The sequence below is a fragment of the Hypanus sabinus genome, chromosome 23 (genome assembly GCF_030144855.1).
Source record: "Hypanus sabinus isolate sHypSab1 chromosome 23, sHypSab1.hap1, whole genome shotgun sequence".
In the NCBI taxonomy this organism is placed as follows: Eukaryota; Metazoa; Chordata; class Chondrichthyes; order Myliobatiformes; family Dasyatidae; genus Hypanus; species Hypanus sabinus.
Window position 1 is genome coordinate 64898234 of NC_082728.1, and position 20859 is coordinate 64919092.

The window sequence follows — 20859 nt, forward strand, 5'->3', positions numbered from 1 at the left end:
CTTGGTCTCCTATTCTGTTCCAGCAACACTCAAGTGAACTTGAGGGGCAGCATCTTATTCTCCATGCAAGCACATTGTGACCTTTGGGACCTAGTAATGAATTCAATAACCTCTGATAACTAGCCTTTTCTTCTGGGATCAAACTGACCAGGTCTGGTGAAAGGTCATCTCAGTATTTTTCTGTCTGTAGAAGCTGCCTGTTCTGAGAATTTTTAGCAGTTGCAATACTCTGCATCTCACTATTCCAGACCTATTGTTTCTTTTCTGTCCTCATTTACCTACCTCTATTTACACCACCTCTGGGCAAATGAGATGTGATTTATGAGTATTTGCTGCTGTCTCAGACACACCAACACAATTCCCTCCATCCTATAACAGAAATTCCATTTGTTCTCTCCACTCTCCTCTTTCTGTACAAACTACCCATTTGAAACATCGAAATCCCAGTATATTCAGCAGCCATCCCTGCCCTTGTTACAGTCAAGTCTCCCGTAAAACAGTTATAGAGTCATAGAAAAGTACAGCACAGAAACAGGCCCTTCAACCATCTAGTCTGTGTTGAACCATTAAAACGACCTATTCCCATCGACATGCATTCGACCATTGCCCTCTGTACCCCTACCATCTGTGTACTAATCCAAACCTCCTAAATGTGGAAACAAGTTTGTTTTTTTTTGTAATTTTTTTATTGAAGTTCATCATCACACAAATATTTCCATAAGAGGTACTTCAGATATTGTACCTATATATCATATAGTCATATATGCCACAAATCTCCACATAATATTTATCTGAGGTATACACTTATAGAAAAGAGAGGAAAGAAAGAACAAGCAAAAGGAGAAAACTATGTACAAGTAGGGAGTGATCTTTTTTTTTTACAACATATTGATTTGTGAGAATAAAATCAGGCCTATGAGGTGTTATGTAGTTAAACCATTTTTCCCGGTATGAATTGTTACGAACCCCATAACTGGGTCACTTACCAGCAAAGATAGAGAGGTCCGTTGAAGCCTGATGATACAATTTTTAACAGTATTTATTAGTAAAAATACACAAAAATAATATCAATGCAAACATACAGATAATATACGTCATCAATACTAAATCTAAAAGTGCGGGTATAATAATAATCAATAAGAAATAGGCTCTATCGTTGTCTAGGGGATAATGTATTAGCCGATGGAAATATAAAAGTCACTCAATTCATGCAGGCTGCAGCCTTTGGGGACCGCTGGGGCTTGCAGTGGTTGGAGAGAGAGAGAGATTTTGAGAAACTTGCCAATTCCTTTTATAATTTCAATTCGTCAGAGTCTCGTTAGTGTGGCCGTTCACTTGTGGCCTCTCCTTTAGCTAAGCCCTTCTTCCGTGGTGAGCCTGCCAACCCAGGCAAGGGAGGACGCACACGGGCCCCACCGGCTTTCGCTATAAAACGCTGTCATTGGATTTCCAGCGTTTCTCCTGGTGCATCTAAAGGGGTTATTCCCCAGACCCTCTTTTATCCTTACTCACGGGGTCTCAGATGTCAATCAGGTTGGGATGATGCAATCCCTCAACCAGCCCACTGTGGTCGTCCCCTGAGGGCTTCAATGAATAGTACAGTACTCAATACACAATTCCGTCTCCAAGAGACAATAGCTGTTATCAATGGTTTTGTTTCGCTGAGGCCAGGACACATTCCAAACCTTGTGGATTCTCTCTTATTTCCTGGGTCCTAGACCTGAATTAATAGCGATCTTGCGATTATCAAAAAGGAGGGGGTAACTTTGTACCCTTCGGCCCCTCAGAGTTGCTGCACATTCATAACAGAATCAAATTGTTCCAATTTATGATTAACAGATGCTGTTACCTTCTCCATTTTGTAAATGTCCATTGTAACTTCCATCCATGCATTTAAGGCTGGGCTCTCCTGTGATAACCATTTCCTAGTAAGAGTCTTTTTACCAGCCACCAACAGTATATTCATTAAATATTTAACTCTTTTCAACCATTCTTGAGTTATGTACCTAAAATATATGGTTTTACTTTCTAAGAGTATTTCACATTTACAGATAGGGCACTGTGTATCCCACTCCAATAGTCTTTGATAACGGGGCATTCCCAAAAAATATGATGATGGTTTGCATTTTGATTTCCACAATTTCTCCAGCAAACAGGAAGGTTACTATCATAATGGGATTTCTGAGATGGTGTAATAAAATATCTTATCAAGTTTTTCCATCCGACTCCCTCCATTTCTGTGAACTGGTACACTTCCATTGATAATTCCATATTATTGTCCATTCTTCCTCAGATAGAATTATCCCTCCTTCCTTCTCCCATTGTTGATTTGACAAACCCTTATACACACTTGAAATGATTCTACTACCGTTATCTGAATGATATGCTTTTCTAAATAGCTCTATCAAACATGTACTTGCCTTGGTTACATTTTTAACCATCCTATTAACATATTGTCGCATCTGTAAATACAGATAAAAGTCTTATTTTTCTAATATGTGTTTCTCTTTAAGCATTTCAAAACTGAACAGTGTTCCTTCTTTCATTATATTGTAAAGAACTGTTATTCCTTTAGCTGTCCAGTCCTTAAATCTAGCATCCAGTTTATTCGGCGTAGAATCCTTTCTGTTGGGGAAAAGGTCCCTCCATATATCAATTAGACCAACATCCTCAAAAAGTGTATTAACTTTCTTATATAAGGATTTTGTTTCATAGATTTTTCTATTGGAAGAGTCTAAGTTTGGTTGTAATTATAAATTTAAGTCTTCCCCCACATATCAGGAGAACTTCTATTTCTGTTACCATATTATCAGTAATTTTCTGAAAGAAACCAATATCACTTCCTGGGGGTGCGTATATATTCAATAGAGTAGCTGAATTTCTGTCTATATTCCCCCTTACCAGAATATATCTGCCCTCCTTATCTCCCATTTCAAATACTTTTTCAAAATTTAGCTTGTTTGAGATAAGAATAGCAACTCTTCTCCTATGTCCTGATTTATACGAGGAGAAAAACAAGTTAGTGAAGCCCATTCTCTTTAGTTTTCCATGCTCATTATCTTTTAAGTGAGTTTCCCGTAAATATACTACATAGACTTCACTTGTGAGTCTGTTGGGGTAATCTATTGCATCTGGTGCTCCCGGTGCGGCCTCCTCTACATCGGCGAGACCCGACGCAGATTGGGAGACCCTTTGTCGAGCACCCACACTCTGTCACACAAGATCTCCCGGTTGCCACTCACTTCAACTCTCCACATTCCCATTCGGATATGTCCATACATGGCCTCCTCTACTGCCATGATGAGGCCAAACTTCGGTTGGAGGAACAACATCTCATCTACCGTCCGGGTAGTGTTCAGCCCCTTGGTATGAACATCAAATTTTCCAACTTCCAGTAATTCCCTCCCTCTCCCTTCCCCCATCCCACCTTCACTCTGTCTCCTCTTCTAGCTGCCTATCACCTCTCATGACTCTGCCTTCTACTACCCATAGTGCTTTCCCTTTAGGTTCCTTCTTCACCTCTCCTGCCTATCCCCTCCCTGCTTCCCCTCCCCCACCCCTTGATCTTTCCTCTGAGTGGTTTTCCACCCTCCCCCCTTCTTTAGTCCTGACGAAGTGTTTCGACCCGAAAGTTGACTGCTTCTTTCAACGGATGCTGCCCAACCTGCTGAGTTCATCCGGCTTTTTTGTACTACATGGGCTTGTTCTTCTTTCATTTTGGATAGAATTCTACAACATCTGGTTGGATTTAACAGCCCATTGAAATTAAAAGAAATGAATTTTACTTTGTCCTTAGCCATCTGTCAATATATCATTGAATGGCAGAATAAAGCTTAATCGATCTACTCCCTGAACAATTAAGAACCAAGAAACGCGAATAATAATTTAAAAAAAAGGCATCAAAGGTGTGATTCCAAGGCTGAGGTCTCTAGTAGATGACCCTGGGTTGAGCTAGAAGAAACGTCTAGCTGTGGGGGATAGCCCCTCCTACCTGTGAGTTGATGGCCCCCATTGCAGTACCCATAAAAGTAAGTAAACAAATCTATATCCATTACACAGAAAAGATTTCCCTGTGAATTCATCCCATATATATATTCTCATTTATGTGGGGAGAAAGGAATGAATGAATGAATGAATGAATGAATAAAAGAATAATTGAGTAATATAAAATTCACATTATAATAAGTATTTTTTCGAGATAGGTATATCACCGTCTATTTTTGCTTCTGTTTAGCTTCTCAACACTTTTAAAGTTAGCCAAACCTTATGGCTCTTCTAGAGGGGATGAGGGCTGTCTTTGGAAAACTCACAGTCTCTTCCTGATATATTTCTCTCGCCCTCCTCCTGTCCCCTGCTTTCTCGATTCTGGCACTATTTCTGAAGCAGAGTGGGATAACTGCTCAGCCAGGCTTTCCCTCGGTTTGATCATGCTGATGGGCAACCCTCTGGCCTTCATGTCTGTGGTCGCCTCTTCCACTGTCTGATACAGTTGGATCTATCATCATAAAGGACCTGCAGTTTAGCAGGGTACTTAGTTTGAAATCTGATGTTTCCTTGCTTTAATATTTGCTTTACTTCAGAGTGTCCTTTACATTTCTGCAGGACCGCTGGGGGGTAATCTTGATCGGAATATATTTACTGTCCAAAAATACCCTCTTCTTACCCCAGGCCCTTCGTAGAATTTCCGCCTTGGTATTGAATTGAAGGAATCTAATTACTATTGAGCATGGCTTATCTTCTCTGTCTCTGGTAGGCCTCGGGGCAAGTGCACGATGTGCCCTCTTACTCTCAACCTCCGTAGTCAAAGGAAGCTCCAGCATGTCCCGCAGCAATTTTTGTACAAGCTCCATCATAGACAAACCCTTTGCTCCTTCGGGAACATTGTATATCCTGATTTTTTTCCATCTTGATCTTCCCTCTAGGTCAATCAATTTATTTGTTGATTTAATATTTTTATCGTCTTACTTAGTATCTGTTTCATGTTTTGCACGCGATTTTCCACCTTCTCAATTGGTGTCTCTGCCACCACTATTTTGTGATTGACGTTGGCGAGCTCTGACTTGGTATAATTTAGTTGCAGTTTTATATATTTCTGGAATTCCCGTATCTCTTCCAGAATTTTGATCATATTTGCCGCTTCGCCTGAATGAGGCCCATCGTCAGCCTCACGTTCGAGTAGGAGAGCCGCTTGCTGTTCTCCTCTCATCCACAGGCTCCGCAGTGATGCTTTTTTTGTCTCCATTCTTTCTCCCCCTTTATCAGTTCAGACATTTTCGAAAGATCTTATATTTGATATATTAACGGGACAAAATATGCATTTTTGCAGAGGAGCTATTGACTTAAGCTGCCATTCTGGACAATGACATCACCAGAACCCCTGGAAATCATTTGTATCCACCACTTGCACTCGCAGCTCATTGCACACTTTCATGATTTCTTAAGTGAAGAAATGTAGACCATAAGATATAGGAGCAGAATTAGGCCATCTGGCCCATCGAGTCTACTCTGCCGTCAATCATGGCTGATCCTTTTTTTCTCCTCCTCAACCCCAGTTCCTGTTCTTCTCCCCGTAACCTTTGATGTCATGTCCAATCAAGAACCTATCAATCTCTGCCTTAAATACACACAACAATCTGGCCTCCACAGCTGCACCTGGCAACAAATTCCACAATTTCACCACCCTTTGGATAAAGAAATTTCTCCACATCTCTGTTTTGAAAAGGTGCCCCTCTATCCTGAGGCTGAGCCCTCTTGTCTTAAACTCTCCCACTATGGAAAACATCCTTTCCACATCTACCCTATCTAGGCCTTTCAACATTCGAAAGGTTTCAATGAGACTCTCCCCCCCCCCCCCCCATCTTTCTGAATTCCAGTGAGTATCGACCCAGAGTCATCAAACTTTTCTGATATGATAACCCTTATATTCCTGGAATCATCCTTGTGAACCTCCTGTGGACCCTCTCCAATGCCAGCACATCTTTTCTAAGATGAGGAGCCCAAAACTGTTCACAATACTCAAGGTGAGACCTCACCAGTTTCACCTTGTGTTCCCCTTAAACTTTTCGCCTTTCACCCTTAACACCTGACCTCTAACTTGTTGTCCCACTCAACCTTGGTGGAAAAAGCCTGCTTGCATTTACCCTATCTATTTTAGTTTTGTATACCTCTATCAAATTTCCCCTCAATCTTCTATGTTGCAAGGATGAAAGTCCTAACCTATTTAATCTTTCCTTATAACTCAGGTATTCCACTCCCAACAAAATCTTCGTAAATTTTCTGTACCCTTTCAGCCATATTTGCATCTTTCAGGTCAGTGGCCAAAACTGGACACAATACTCCAAATTAGGCCTCCCCAATGTCTTATACAACTTCAACATAATATCCCATCTCCTGTACTGAGAATTTTGATTTATGAAGGCAAATGTGCCAAAAGCTTTCTTTATGACCTTATCTACTTATGATGCCACTTTCAATGAATTATGGACCTGTATTCCCAGGACCCTTTGTTCTGTAGCACTCTTCAGTGCTCTACTGTGTAAGACCTACCGTGGTTGGTCCTACCGATGTGCAACACATTGCTCTTGCACCTGCCATTTTTCCAGCTGGACAAATCACACTGCAAACTCTAATAGTCTTCCTTGCTGTCCGCAACACCCCCAATTTTGGTTTCATCCTCAAATTTACTACCTCATCTCAAATGACAAGCGACTAAATCCTCTTGATCAACCTCCCATGTAGAATCTTGTCAAATGTCTTGTTAAAGTCCATATAGACTACATCCACTGCCTTGTCTTCAACTTTCCTGGTAACTTCCTCAAATGACATAGATTAGAAATGACCTATCACATACAAAGCCATGCAGACTATCCTTAATCACTCCCTGGCTATTCAAATATCTGTATATCAGGTCCCTTAGATTATCTTCCAATAACTTTCCCATTACTAATGTTAGGCTTACTGGCCTAAAATTTCCTGGTTTATTTTCAGAGCCTTTCTTAAACAGCAGAACTACTAGCTATCCACCAATCCTCCAGTAACTACCTTTCACTTAGGATGATTTAAATAATCTCCACAATCTCTTCTGGCTCTGCACATATATTAACAGTTTAATCTTGCAGAGGACCAATTTTGTCACTTGGAATCCTTTTGCTCTTTACATACCTGTAAAATCGCTTGAGTGTTTGGGGGGGGCGGGGGGGAACGCCGATGCTTTTTTTTTGCTGGTGGGGGAGGGGGGATCATTGCTTGCTGCTGCTTACACGTAGGAGGGGGGAACTGAGGGTAGGGGCTGTGGGGTTCTAACATTTAATTGCCATTCATTCTTTGGGGCACTCCTCTGCTTTCATGGATGGTTGCAATGAAAAAGTATTTCAGGATGTATGTTGTAGACATTTCACTGACATTGAATGTATCTTTGAAACCTTTGAAACCCCTTAGGTTTCTCCTTCACCTTGTTTGCTAGGGTAACATCATGCCTTCTTTTAGCCCTCCTGATTTATTTCTTAAGTGTGCTCTTGCAATTTTTGTACTCCATAGCTCCTCATTTGTTCCTACCTGCTATGCACCTCTTTTTTTTCTCTTCTTAATCAGGGCCTCAATATGTCTTGAAAATCAAGGTTCCCTAAACCTGTTTTCTTTACTTTTTTTATTCTGACAGGCACAGACAACTTTTGTACTCTCAGAATTTCATTTTTGAAGGTCTCCCTCCTACCAAGAACACCTTTGCCAGAAAAGGTGCATGCCTTATGAGAATAGGTTGAGTGAACTCAGCCTTTTCTCCTTGGACCGACAGAGGATGAGAGGTGACCTGATAGAGGTGTGTAAGATGATGAGAGGTATTGATCGTGTGGATAGTCAGAGGCTTTTTCCCAGGGCTGAAGTGGCTAGCACAAGAGGGCACAGTTTTAAAGTGCTTGGAAGTAGGTACAGAGAAGATGTCAGAGGTAAGTTTCTATAGTAAGGACATGTTTGGTACAGCTTTGTGGGCCAAAGGGCCTGTATTGTGCTGTAAAGGCTTTCTATGTTTCTAAAACAGCCTCTCCCAATCCACATTTGCCAGATCCTTCCTGATACGATCAATATTGGCCTTTTTCCAATTTAGAATCTCGACCCGCAGACGAGACCTATCTTTTTTACATATTTATTTTGAAACTAATGGCATTATGATCATATGATGCAAAGTGTTCCCCTACTCAAATTTCTCACCTGCCTGTCTCATTCCCTAATGGGAGATCAAGTATCACACGCTCTCGTTGGGACTAAAATGTACTGATTAAGGAAATTTTCCTGAACACATTTGACAAACTCAAGTCCTTTCACAGTATAGGAGTTCCAGTCAATATATGGAAAGTTAAAATCACCCACTGTAACAACCTTATGTTTCTTGCAACGGTCTGCGATCTCTCTACAAATTTTTTCCTCTAAATCCCATGGACTATTAGGCGGTCTATAATATAGCTCCATTAACGTTGTCTTGTCTTTCTTATTCCTCAGTAATACCCATATAGCCTCACTAGATGTGTCCTCCAGTGACATTTTCCCTGACTAGTGATGCCATCTCTCCCACTCTGACATGTCTAAAACAATGGAACCTAGGAATATCAATCTGCCAGTCCTGGCTCGCCTGCAACCGGGTCTCAATAATGGCTACAGTATCATAATTTCATGTGTTGATCCACGCTCATCTGCATTTTCTATGAATTTTTTTGCATTGAAATATACAGCTCAAAACGTTACTTGCAACATGCTCAATCTTTTGATTACTGACTTTGACATCTATCTCCACAACCTCTCCACTATCTGTTCTGGCACCTTGCTTCCCATTCTTCACAACTCTAGTTTAATCCCATTCCAACCCCTGCCCCATGCAGCACCAGCCAACCTACCCAGCGTTGTAGTTCTCTGTATGGGTCCATACTGTAAGGAATCCTTGTTCCTGATGTGACTTACATTAAAATTCACAAACTTCTCGAACTCACACAGGCACTGATGATCCGGTGATTTCAGTCTCTTAGGCCGATGTGTGAGCAGCCTTCATGAGGGTAAACCCACAAACGGTATTGGGCCCAGATGGAGAATAGGCCAAGTACTAAGGACCTGTGCTGATCAACCGGCTGGAGTGTTCACTGAGATCTTTGCTCTCTCACTTTGGCAGCCTGAGGTACCCATCTGCTTCAATTCTACTGGTCCCTAAGAAGAATGGGAAACCTGCCTCGATGACGGTCGTCCAACAGCACTTACATCCATAGTGATGAAGTGTTCTGAGAGGTTGATGATGAAACATATTGACTCCTGACTGAGAAGTGATTTGGATCCGCTCTAATTTGCCATGCCATCTCATTGGCTCTTCACTCAACCCTGGACATCTGCACAGCAAAGGTGCATACATAAGGATGCTCTTTATCAACTGTAGCTCAGTATTCAGTGCCATTATCCGCTCAGAACCAATCAATGTTCCAGGACACTGGCTTCAATACCTTCTTGTGCAATTGGATCCTCGATTTCCTTACTAGCAGACCCTAGTCAATTCAGATTGACAACAACATCTCCTCAGCACAAGTGCACTACAAGGCTGTATGCTTAGCCCCATGCTCTACTTGCTTTACACTTATTACTGTGTGGCTAAGCACAGCTCCAATGCTGTATGCCAGTGCTGACAACACCACTGTCATAAGCCAAATCACAAATCAACAAATAGGAGGGAGATTGAAAATCTGGCTGAGTGGTGCTGTAACAACTCAATGTCAGCATAAAGTGGGTGAATTTAGTTAGTAGATATTAGTATTTTTTATAGAATGTAAGTGTTTCACACCTGCTGGGTTCCATGACAGTCCTATGGGCAGTCAACTGAATGAGAGGAGGATAATGATCTGAAAATAAATACCTTTGGATCAAGAGTGGGGAGATGTTGGCCAGAAGAAACTGCAGTCCAAACTGAGGATACTGATCTATTAAAAAACACCCAGTAGAGTTATTGACCCATTCCTGTTCCGAACTTGCACCCACAGAGACTCTATAGACAATTCCTCTATGCCTCCACCCCTTTTGGCTCACTCCCTGTCCTTTCTGAAACATCTAAAGCCTGGCACTCCAAGTAACATTCCTGCCCCTGAACCATCCAAGTCTCTGTAATGGCCACAACATCATAGCTGCAAGTACTGATCCATGCTCTAAGTTTATCCACTTTGTTGATAATACTCCTTGGATTAAAATAGACACATCTCAAACCATCAGTCTGAGTGCATCCCTTCTCTATCATCTGCCCGTCCTCCCTCTCACATTGTCTCCAAGCTTTCACTATTTGTGAGCCAACTGCCTCTTCCTCCGTCGCTTCAGTTTAGTTCCCACCCCCCAGTAATCTAAGTTTAAACTCTCTCCAACAGCCTTAGCAAACCTCCTTGCCAGGATATTGGTCCCACTGGGATTCAAGTGCAACCCGTCCTTTTTGTACAGGTCACTCCTGCCCCAAAAGAGGTCCCAATGATCCAGAAATCTGAACCCCTGACCCCTGCTCCAATCCCTCAGCCAAACATTTATCCTCCACCTCACTGCTCACTCTATTCCTATACTCACTGTCACGTGGCACAGGCAGTAATCCCGAGATGACTACCTTTGTGGTCCTGCTTCTCAACTTCCTTCCTAACTTCCTGTAGTCTGCTTTCAGGACCTCCTCCCTTTTCCTGCCTATGTCGTTGGAACCAATATGTACCACAACCTCTAGCAGTTCTCCTTCCCACTTCAGGATATCTTGGACACAATCAGAAACATTCCAGACCCTGGCACCTGGGAGGCAAACTACCATCTGTGCTTCTTTCCTGTGTCCACAGAATCACCTGTCTGACCCCCCAACTATAGAGTCCCTTATCACTGCTGCCATCCTCTTCCTTTTCCTACCCTTCTGAGCCACAGGGCCAGACTGTACCAGAGGCGCAGCCGCTGTTGCTTCCCGCAAGTAGGCCATCCCACTCAACAATACTCAAGCAGAAGTACATATTGTCAAGGGTATAGCCACAGGGGTGCTCTCAGGCCTCTGTCTCCTGCCCTTCTCTCTCCTGACTGTTATGCGCTTATCTGTCTCCCCATGCCCCGGTGTGACTACCTGCCTATAGCTCCCCTCTATCACCTCCTCTCTTTAAACCTCCTCGCTTTAATAACTGTGATAGGCACAATAAGTTCAGTCACTCATAAGTGGCAGGTTGTGGAGTACGTACTCTGTGGTTTTAAGTATGTACTGTTTATTATCCATCATTTGTATTTTGTATATTGTAGGTATTACTGTGGATATATTTGAGGGAGATATTATACCCAGATATATCTATTGGGGATGGCACCGATTGAGGTCAGGGAATGTCAGGTCAATAATCCCGACAACCCAAGCCAACCCTTGACTTTGATTAGGACCGTCCATAAGCCCTTTACCCCTAGGGTGAAGCAGAGCATTTTGTCATTCTGGTGTAAGCTCGAGAAAATGATTGAAGTTCACCAGAAACACCCTAAAGATATCCATGTGTTGGTAAAAATGAACTGCCAAAGGAATATGTGGGACAGTATGGCCCAAGGGGTGCAGGATGGTACATAGGCAACCATCAGGAACACCAGCAATGAAAAGAGTTATCACTTCTTGTAGTCGCTACAGTTTTGGGCGCGCATACATATAACTGGTTCTAAACTACTCTACATAATAGGATACTTTAAAAAAGGTTTACAAGTTACTACTTGGTAGTTTTGAGAAAAATAGAATTCCATGCTTTTTTGTTTGGAAGCATAATTTGTATTGTGTGTATTTTGAGTTATACAAGTGAATATAACTTTTCAGCCTTAAGTGGCACTGCAATGTAAATGCATGTCTAGTGATCAGGACCATAGAATACATAATATAAAGTTGTTTACAATAACTTACAACATAGCATTTTTCAGGAAAATGGCAATGTTTATTTTAAGTATCCTATGGTGTAGTTTGGTTTAGAACCAGTTACATGTATGTGCAGCCAAAACTACAGAAACTACATTTAGTTTTATAACAAATTGCACTGCAGCCATATCAGTGTTCCGAAAGCAAAAGGCATACATTGCCACTTTCCTGAAAAATGTTATGTGCTAAGTTGTTGTAAACAACTTTATTTTCTGTTTTATGTTTTAAAAGGAATAGGATGGGAGGTAGAAAAGGGGGGCACTGGCATTGCTGGTCAGGGATAGTATCACGGCTATAGAAAGGGAGGACACTGCAGAAGGAGTGTCCACAGAGTCAGTCTGGGTGGAAGTCAGGAATAGGAAGGGCTCAATCACTGTGCTGGGAGTAGTCTATAGGCCCCCAAGTAGCTCTCGGGACACCGAGGAGCAGATAAGCAGGCAGATTTTAGAATGGATCAGGAAATACAGAGTAATAGTTATGGGTGATTTCAACTTCCCTCATATTGACTGGCACCTCCTGAGTGCAAGGGGGCTAGATGGGGCTGAATTTGTCAAGTATGTTCAAGAAGGATTCCTGACACAGTATGTGGACCGGCCGACGAGAGAAGAGGCTATACTGGATCTAGTTCTGGGTAATGAACCTGGTCAGGTGACAGACCTCTTGGTGGGGGGGAGCATTTTGGTGAGAGTGACCACAACTCCCTTAGCTTCAGCATAGCTATGGGAAAGGATAAAATCAGACAAAATGGTAAAGTGCTTAACTGGGGAAGGGCTAACTTTGAAGAGATGAGGCAGGAACTAGCGAGAGTAAATTGGAAACAGATGTTCAAAGGGGAAAGCACAGAAGTAATGTGGGAGAAGTTTAGGGACCACTTGAGCTGGGTTCAGGATAGGTTTGTCCCACTGAGGCAAGGAAAAAATGGTAGGAAAAGGGAACCGTGGCTGACGAAACATGTGGGGCAACTCGTCAATAGGAAAAAGGAAGCATATGTTAGATATAAGAAGCAGGAAATAGAAGGGGCTTATGAGAAATATAGGGTAGCCAGGAAGGAGCTAAAGAAAGGACTTAAGAGAGCTTGAAGGGGGCATGAGAAGGCCTTGGCATGTAGGATTAAGGAGAACCCCAAGGTGTTCTATGTGTATGTGAAGAATAGGAGGATGACGAGATCGAAGGTGGGACGGCTAAAGGATAAAGAGGGCAACATGTGCCTGGAAGTGGAGGAGGTTGGGGAGGTCCTAAATGAAACTTTGCTTCAGTATTCACAAGTGAAAAGGATCTTGATCAGGATGAGGTCAAAGTAGAGCAGGCCTGTGTGCTGGACAATGTGGAGATTAGGGAAGAAGAAGTGCTGGATTTTCTTAAAAACATTAAGATGGATAAATCCCCAGGGCCGGATATGATACACCCCAGGTTGTTGTGGGAATTGAGAGAAGAGATTGCAGAAGCATTAGCTATGATCTTTGAATCCTCTTTGGCTGCAGGGGAAGTGCCGGAGGACTGGAGAATGGCAAATGTAGTTCCCTTGTTTAAAAAAGGTAATAGGGAGAAACCTGGGAACTATCGACCGGTGAGTCTCACGTCAGTGGTATGCAAACTACTGGAAAGGATTCTTAAGGACAGGATCTATGAACATTTGGAGAAGGACAGTCTGCTCATGGATAGTCAAGATGGCTTTGTGAAGGGAAGATCGTGCCTCACGAGCCTGATTGAGTTTTTTGAAGAGGTAACAAAAGAAATTGATGAGGGTAGGGCAGTGGATGTGGTCTACATGGACTTTAGCAAAGCATTTGACAAGGTCCCTCATGAGAGACTCATCCAGAAGGTCATGAGGCATGGGATAAGTGGAACCTTGGCTGTTTGGATAAAAAATTGGCTTAAAGGAAGAAAGCAGAGGGTAGTTGTGGAAGGAAAGTATTCTGCCTGGAGGTCGGTGACTAGTGGAGTGTCACAGGGATCTGTCCTGGGACCCCTGCTATTTGTGATTTTTATAAATGACCTGGACATAGAGGCGGAAGGATGGGAGAGTTAAGTTTGCGGATGACACGAAGATTGGAGGAGTTGTGGATGGAGCTGTAGGTGGTCAAAGGTTACAAGAGGATATAGACAGGCTGCAGAGTTGGGCAGAAAAATGGCAGATGGAGTTCAATCCGGACAAGTGTGAGGTGATGCATTTTGGAAGGACAAACCAGAAGACTGAGTACAGGATTAATGGTCAGTTACTCAAAAGTGTGGATGAACAAAGGGACCTTGGGGTTCAAATCCATACATCCCTCAAGGTCACTGCACAGGTTGATAGGGTAGTTAAGAAGGCCTAAGGGGTGCTAGGCTACATTAACAGGGGGATTGAGTTCAAGAGTAGAGAGGTCATGTTGCAACTCTACAAATCTCTGGTGAGACCGCATTTAGAATATTGTGTTCAATTCTGGTCACCTCATTATAGGAAGGATGTGGAAGCTATGGAGAGGGTGCAGAGGAGATTTACCAGTATGTTGCCTGGATTGGAGAACAAGTCATATGAAGCCAGGTTAGCAGAGCTGGGACTTTTCTCTTTGGAGTGTAGAAGAATGAGAGGGGACTTGATAGAGGTCTACAAGATTATGAGAGGCATAGATAGGGTGGATAGTCAGTACCTGTTTCCCAGGGCACCAATAGCAAACACCAGAGGGCATATGTACAGAATTAAGGGAGGGAAGTTTAGGGGAGACATCAGGGGTAAGTTTTTTACACAGAGGGTTGTGAGTGCCTGGAATGACTTGCTAGGGATGGCGGTGGAGGCTAAAACATTAGGGGTATTTAAGAGCCTCTTGGACAGGCACATGGATGAAAGCAAAATGGAGGGTTATGGGGTAGTGTGGGTTTAGTACTTTTTTTTTTAAGGATTATATGGGTCAGCACAACATGGGCTGAAGGGCCTGTACTATGCTGTAGTGTTCTAAGGTTCTATGTATTCTGTGGTCCTGATCTCTATACATACATTTGCATCATAGTGCCACCTAAGGCTGAAAAGTTATATTCATTTGTATGATGCAAAATGTACACAATACGAAGTAATGCTTCCAATCCATATTCTATTTTGCTAAAAAAAAGTCTTTTCTTTATGGCGTTGCTGGCAGCGACTGGGGAGAGGTGAGATTAACCGGGGAATGATAATATCAGTAGTTCAGAGAGCTGATGAGTCTGCCATGGATTATGTATCTATCACCTCCTCAGTCTCCCTGACTAGACAAAAGTCATCGAGCTGCATCTCCAGCTCCCTAACATGGTCCATAAGGAGCTGCAGCTCAACGCACCTGGCACAGCTGTGGCCATCCAGGAGGCTGGGAGTCTCCCGGACTTCCCACATCTGACACCAAGCACAGGAAACCAGCCTCACGCACATACTTCCTGTCCGTATTCTTCTCAGGCAACCTACCTCACCTCAACCCGTTATTGCCAAAACCCCGTTGAGCCAAAGCCTTCCTACTCTGTTGCCTACTCCTCCTATGCCCGCTCTATAAGGTGTCCTCTTTTAAACTTATCTCGCTGTTCTCACTGGCTGACCTCCACGTACTTGTGCATCGTGCCCCAATCAAACAGTTGAAGAAATAATTTCCTTAAAGAATTCAAACAAGTTTATCAGGGGAGATTTTCCCTTAAAGAAACCATGCTGATTTTGACCTTGTCCTGTGTCACCAAGTACTCCATAACCTCATCCTTAACAATTCACTCCAACATCTTCTCAACAACTGAGGTCAGGGTAACTGGCCTATAATTTCCTTCCTGCTGCCATCCTCCTTTCTTAAAGAGTGGAGTGATATTTGGAATTTTCCAATCCTCTAGCACCATGCCAGAGTCCAATAAATTACTAATGCCTCCACAATCTCTCCTGCTACTTCTTTCAGAACCCTAGGTGACTATCCTGCATTTTCCTCATTTCTCCCAGAAACTCATGCATTGCTGCTCTGGTGTCATCCCTGTCAGCATCTCCTTCCAATTTACTTTGGCCAGCTCCTCCCTCATACCACTGTAATTTTCTTTACTCCACTGAAATACTGCTACATTAGACTTTCTCCCTATCAAATTTCAGGCTGAACAATCATATTATGATCACTATCTCCTATGGGTTCTTTTACTTTAAGCTCCCTAATCGCCTCTGGTTTGTTACATCTAATCCAGTATAGCTGATCCCCTGATAGGCTCAATGACAAACTGCTCTAAAAAGCCATTGCGTAGTGCTACAAACCCCGTAACTGGGTGTCTTACCAGCAAAGATAGGAGTGTCTGTTGGAGTCTGGTGATACTATTTTCAACAGTATTTATTATACACAAAAATAGTAAAAATACACAAAAATAATATCAGTACAACTATACAAATAATATACTTCATCAATACTAAACCTAAAAGTGTGGGTATAATAATAATCAATAAGAAATAAGCTCTGTCCTTGTCTAGGGGTTAATGAATTGTCAGATGGAAATATAAAGTTCAGTTCAGTTCATGTAGGCTGTGGTAGTTGTTGGTCCCGGTGTTTCAATTGTTGGGGGGGGGGGGAGAAGGGGGGAGAGAGAGAGAGAGAGAGAACAGTAAGAGCTATTGACTTGCCAACTTTCCTTTACGATCTTGATCCGTCAATGCGTTGTTGTTGTGGTCATCCACGTATGACCCTTCTGTCCTTTAGCTAGACCATTCCATGGTGGACTTGTCCCCCAGGCAAGGGTGGACACATACACAAGCCCCCACCGTTCTCGTAGCATCTCTCCTGGTGCGTCTGAGGGGTGTTGCCCCAGACCCTACTTTTATCCCTACTCACGGGATCTCAGGTGTCAATCAGGTTGGGATGACGCAGCCCATCAAACCAGACCACTCTGGTTGCCCCCTGAGGGGTTTCAATGAATAGAACAGTACTCAACAAACAATCCTTCTCCAAGAGACAATAGCAGTAATCAGTGGTTCCGTTCCACTTTTGTTAGGAGACATTCCACTTTGTGTATCTCTGAGTTGTCTCTCTCTCATCTCCCTTGATAACAGCATTGGAATAGTAGCGATTTGCGATTGTCCAAAAGGGGGGGGGGGGCATTGGCGATTCTGTACCCTTCTGCCCATCAGAGTTGTTCATCATTCGTAACAGTAGGCATTCAACAAACTCACTGTCTGGAGACCATTACCAACCTCATTTTCCCAATCGACCTGCATGTTAATATCTCCCATGACTAACATAACATTGCCTTTTTGACATGTCTTTTCTATTTCCCATTGTAATTTATGGTCCATATCCCAGTTACTGTTGGGAGGTATATATCTAACTGGCATTAAGGTCCTATTACCCTTGCAGTTTCTTAACTCAGCCCACAAGGATTCAATAGACAATAGGTGCAGGAGTAGGCCATTCAGTCCTTCAAGCCAGCACCGCCATTCACTGTGATCATGACTGATCATCCACAATCAGTACCCCGTTCCTGCCTTCTCCCCATATCCCTTGACTCTGCTATCTTTAAGATAGCTTTATCTAACTCTCTCTTGAAAGCATCCAGAGATCTTTCTGGAGATCCTTCCAGAAAGCATCCTTCTGAGGCAGAGCATTCCACAGATCCACAACTCTGGGTGAAAAAGATTTTCCTCAACTCCATTCTAAATGGCCTACTCCTTATTCTTAAACTGTGGCCTCTGGTTGTGGGCTCCCTCAACATCGGGAACATGTTTCCTGCCTCTAGCACATCCAATTCCTTAATAATCTTATATGTTTCAATCAGATCCCCTCTCATCCTTCTAAGTTCCAGTGTATATAAACCCAGTCACTCCAATCTTTCAACATGACAGTCCCACCATTCTGGGAATTAACCTCGTGAACCTACACTGCACTCCCTCAATAGCAAGAAAGTCCTTCCTCAAATACTCCAGGTGTGGTCTCACCAGGGCCCTGTACAACTGCAGAAGGACCGTTTTGCTCCTATACTCAACTCCCCTTGTTATGAAGGCCAGCATGCCATTAGCTTTCTTCACTGCCTACTGTACCTGCATGCTTACTTTCAGAGACTGATGAACAAGGACACCTAGATCTCATTGTACTTCCCCTTTTCATAACTTGACACCATTCAGATAGTAATCTGCCTTCCTGTTCTTGCCACCAAAGTGGATAACCTCACATTTATCCACATTAAACTGCATCTGCCCACTCACCCAACCTGTCCAAGTCACCCTGCATTCTCATAACATCCTCCTCACATTTCACACTGCCACCCAGCTTTGTGTCATCTGCAAATTTGCTAATGTTACTTTTAATCCCTTTATCTAAATCATTAATATATATTGTAAATAGCTGCGGTCCCAGCACCGAGCCTTGCGATACCCCACTGGTCACTGCCTGCCATTCTGAAAGGGACCCATTAATCCCTACTCTTTGCTTCCTGTCTACCAACCAATTTTCTATCCATGTCAGTACCATACCCCAATACCATGTACTCTAATTTTGCCCACTAATCTCCTATGTGGGACCTTATCAAAGGCTTTCTGAAAGTCTAGGTACACTACATCCACTGGCTCTCCCTTGTCCATTTTCCTAGTTACATCCTCAAAAAAATCCCAGAAGATTAGTCAAGCATGATTTCATAAAACCATGCTGACTCGGAACGATTCTGTTAACTGCTATCTAAATGCGCTGCCATTTCATCTTTTATAATAGACTCCAGCATCTTCCCCACCACTGATGTCAGGCTAACTGGTCTATAATTCCCTGTTTTCTCTCACCCTCCTTTCATTAAAAAGTGGGATAACATTAGCTACCCTTCAATCCATAGGAACTGATCCTGAATCTGTAGAACATTGGAAAATGATTACCAATGCATCCACGATTCAACATCTTCCAATCCTATGTCACATCTTTCTACTGATTGAATGCCATTCTTTACCAGCAGAGCTATGCCAACCCCTCTGACCACCTTCCTATCCCTCCGATACAATGTGTAACCTTGGACATTCAGCTAATTATAACCATCTTTCAGCCATGATTCACTGATGGCCACATCATCATACCCAACAATCTATAATATTCAAACAAAGTCATCCACCTTGTTTCTTATACTCCATGCACTGTGAGTACTGTATTTGTTAACTATTTTGATTATTGCTTATTTATTTATTATTGTTTCCCTCTTTTTGATTTTGCAGTTTATTATCTTTTGAATACTGGTTGAATGCAAGGTGGTGCAGTCTTTATTATGGTTATTATTCTATGGATATATTGAGTATGCCCACAAGAAAGAACCTTAAACTTCAACCCATCCCACTGAGCACAATAATGCCCTATCAACTTCCCATCCTTCTTCCCAGTCTCACAACATGCTGCATCTACTTGTATATATGTGCTTCAACCTCTGTTCTAGCATTCCAGTTCCTATTCTTTTGCCAAACTAGCTTAAACTCTTCCCAACAGCCCTAGCAAAACAGCCTGCAAGGTCCCTTTCAAGTTTAGGTTCAACCCATTCTTTTTGTACAGGTCATACCTTCCCCAGCAAGATTCCAATGATTGACAAAACAACTTATTGTAATTTTTTATATATTTCAATATACCATCACCACAATGCAACAAGTTTCCTGACATACTGTATGTCAGTGATAATAAGCCTAATTCTGATGCTGATTTATTTCTGGTTATGCTACTAATTGAACTGTTTTGTTCTAAATGCTGCCTTGTATCTTTCTAGTGTTTTGTCTGGTCTGACTCTCTGTACTTATTGTATGTCTTCCTGATAGCCCCATGAAAACCTGCAAGCGTTCTAAAGGGCAACAGATTTGTACTATGCTGCCCCATGGTACATTGTCCAGCTGGACTGGGAAAGTCGGTGTCCGATCACAGCAGAGGAGCATGGGTCAAAGTAGTTTCTTGCTGAGGACCCAGTCTCTACACCTCTTCAGCACTTCCCTGGGTAGTATCACTGTATGCAAGGCCCGGATATGGTGTGGGCCTCAAACATTAACCAGTCTTAACCAATGGGCCTCAGACACAGAGCACAGTTAATAACAGTCAGAAGGCCAGGCAGCATGTGTGAAGAGACAAACATGAGTTAATGATATGTTTTTAAGGCCCTTCACCAGTTTGTCAAAAGGTATCTGACAAAACATTAATGCTGGTGGAACTGTGTATGGGGCAATATTGCATGGGCAGTGTTGATCAAGTGTGGAGGTATCTGTCCCTAGCAACTCTGGCTCAGAGTTTCCAGCTCCACTTGAAAGTGCTGTCTGACCTGCTGTGTGTTTCTGACATTCTCTGTGTTGGTTCTGGCATTGTGGTCGGTTTATGGGTCGTCAGGGCATCAGCTGTCCATTGCACATGGAAAATCACCCTGCTTTTCCTCATTGATCCTCCCCACTCCTGCTGTTGATTTCTCAGACACCCCTGCCCCATGTTGTCATAAATACATGCAAACTACTGGCCCAGGCCCTCTCTATTGAGTATTCCTCCACAAGCCTCTGTCTGACTTATGCCCTCCTCTCCCTTCACCTCTGTTTCTCAGCAACCCACCAACACTTCTGATACCTGAACCTCGCCTTCAGTTCTGACCCCTTTACCTCCACATATAGTCGATGCAGGTCATGTTTCCACTGAGTCAATCCTTTGCTCAGTCATTTCCCTCAGTTACTGAGCAATATCATCCCAGAAAGGCTCCCTCTTGGTATCAAGCAATGGAGGGAAAATGCCAGCATATGAAATGGATGGTTTCTAAACTGCAGCCCATTTTTATTGCATGCAGAGGTCTGACAGATGAATCAGAGATCCTGAAGTTCCTGCAGCACGGTACACTGGTTGGATTACTCCCAGTGCCACATCCCATCCTCATTCGCAAATACCAGGCCAACTCAGGCACGGCAATGTGGTTCCGGACATATATGTGGGGCGTCATTTACCTAAGGTGAGCAATCTGCTACAGAGGATTATGTTGAGACCTGGATCTAGACTGGAATGTCGCTTACA

The 20859-nt window shown here is 42.9% G+C and overlaps 1 protein-coding gene across 2 annotated transcripts in view; it reads left to right on the forward strand.

Moving 5' to 3' along the window:
• LOC132380265 (protein HID1) overlaps positions 1 to 20859 on the forward strand; it is a 257992-nt gene that overhangs the window by 234276 nt on the left and 2857 nt on the right. For both annotated transcript variants that reach the window (XM_059949013.1, XM_059949014.1), the window contains one exon: positions 20639 to 20797. In XM_059949013.1, the coding sequence (XP_059804996.1) occupies positions 20639 to 20797 (159 nt within the window). The remainder of the gene's footprint in view (positions 1 to 20638; positions 20798 to 20859) is intronic.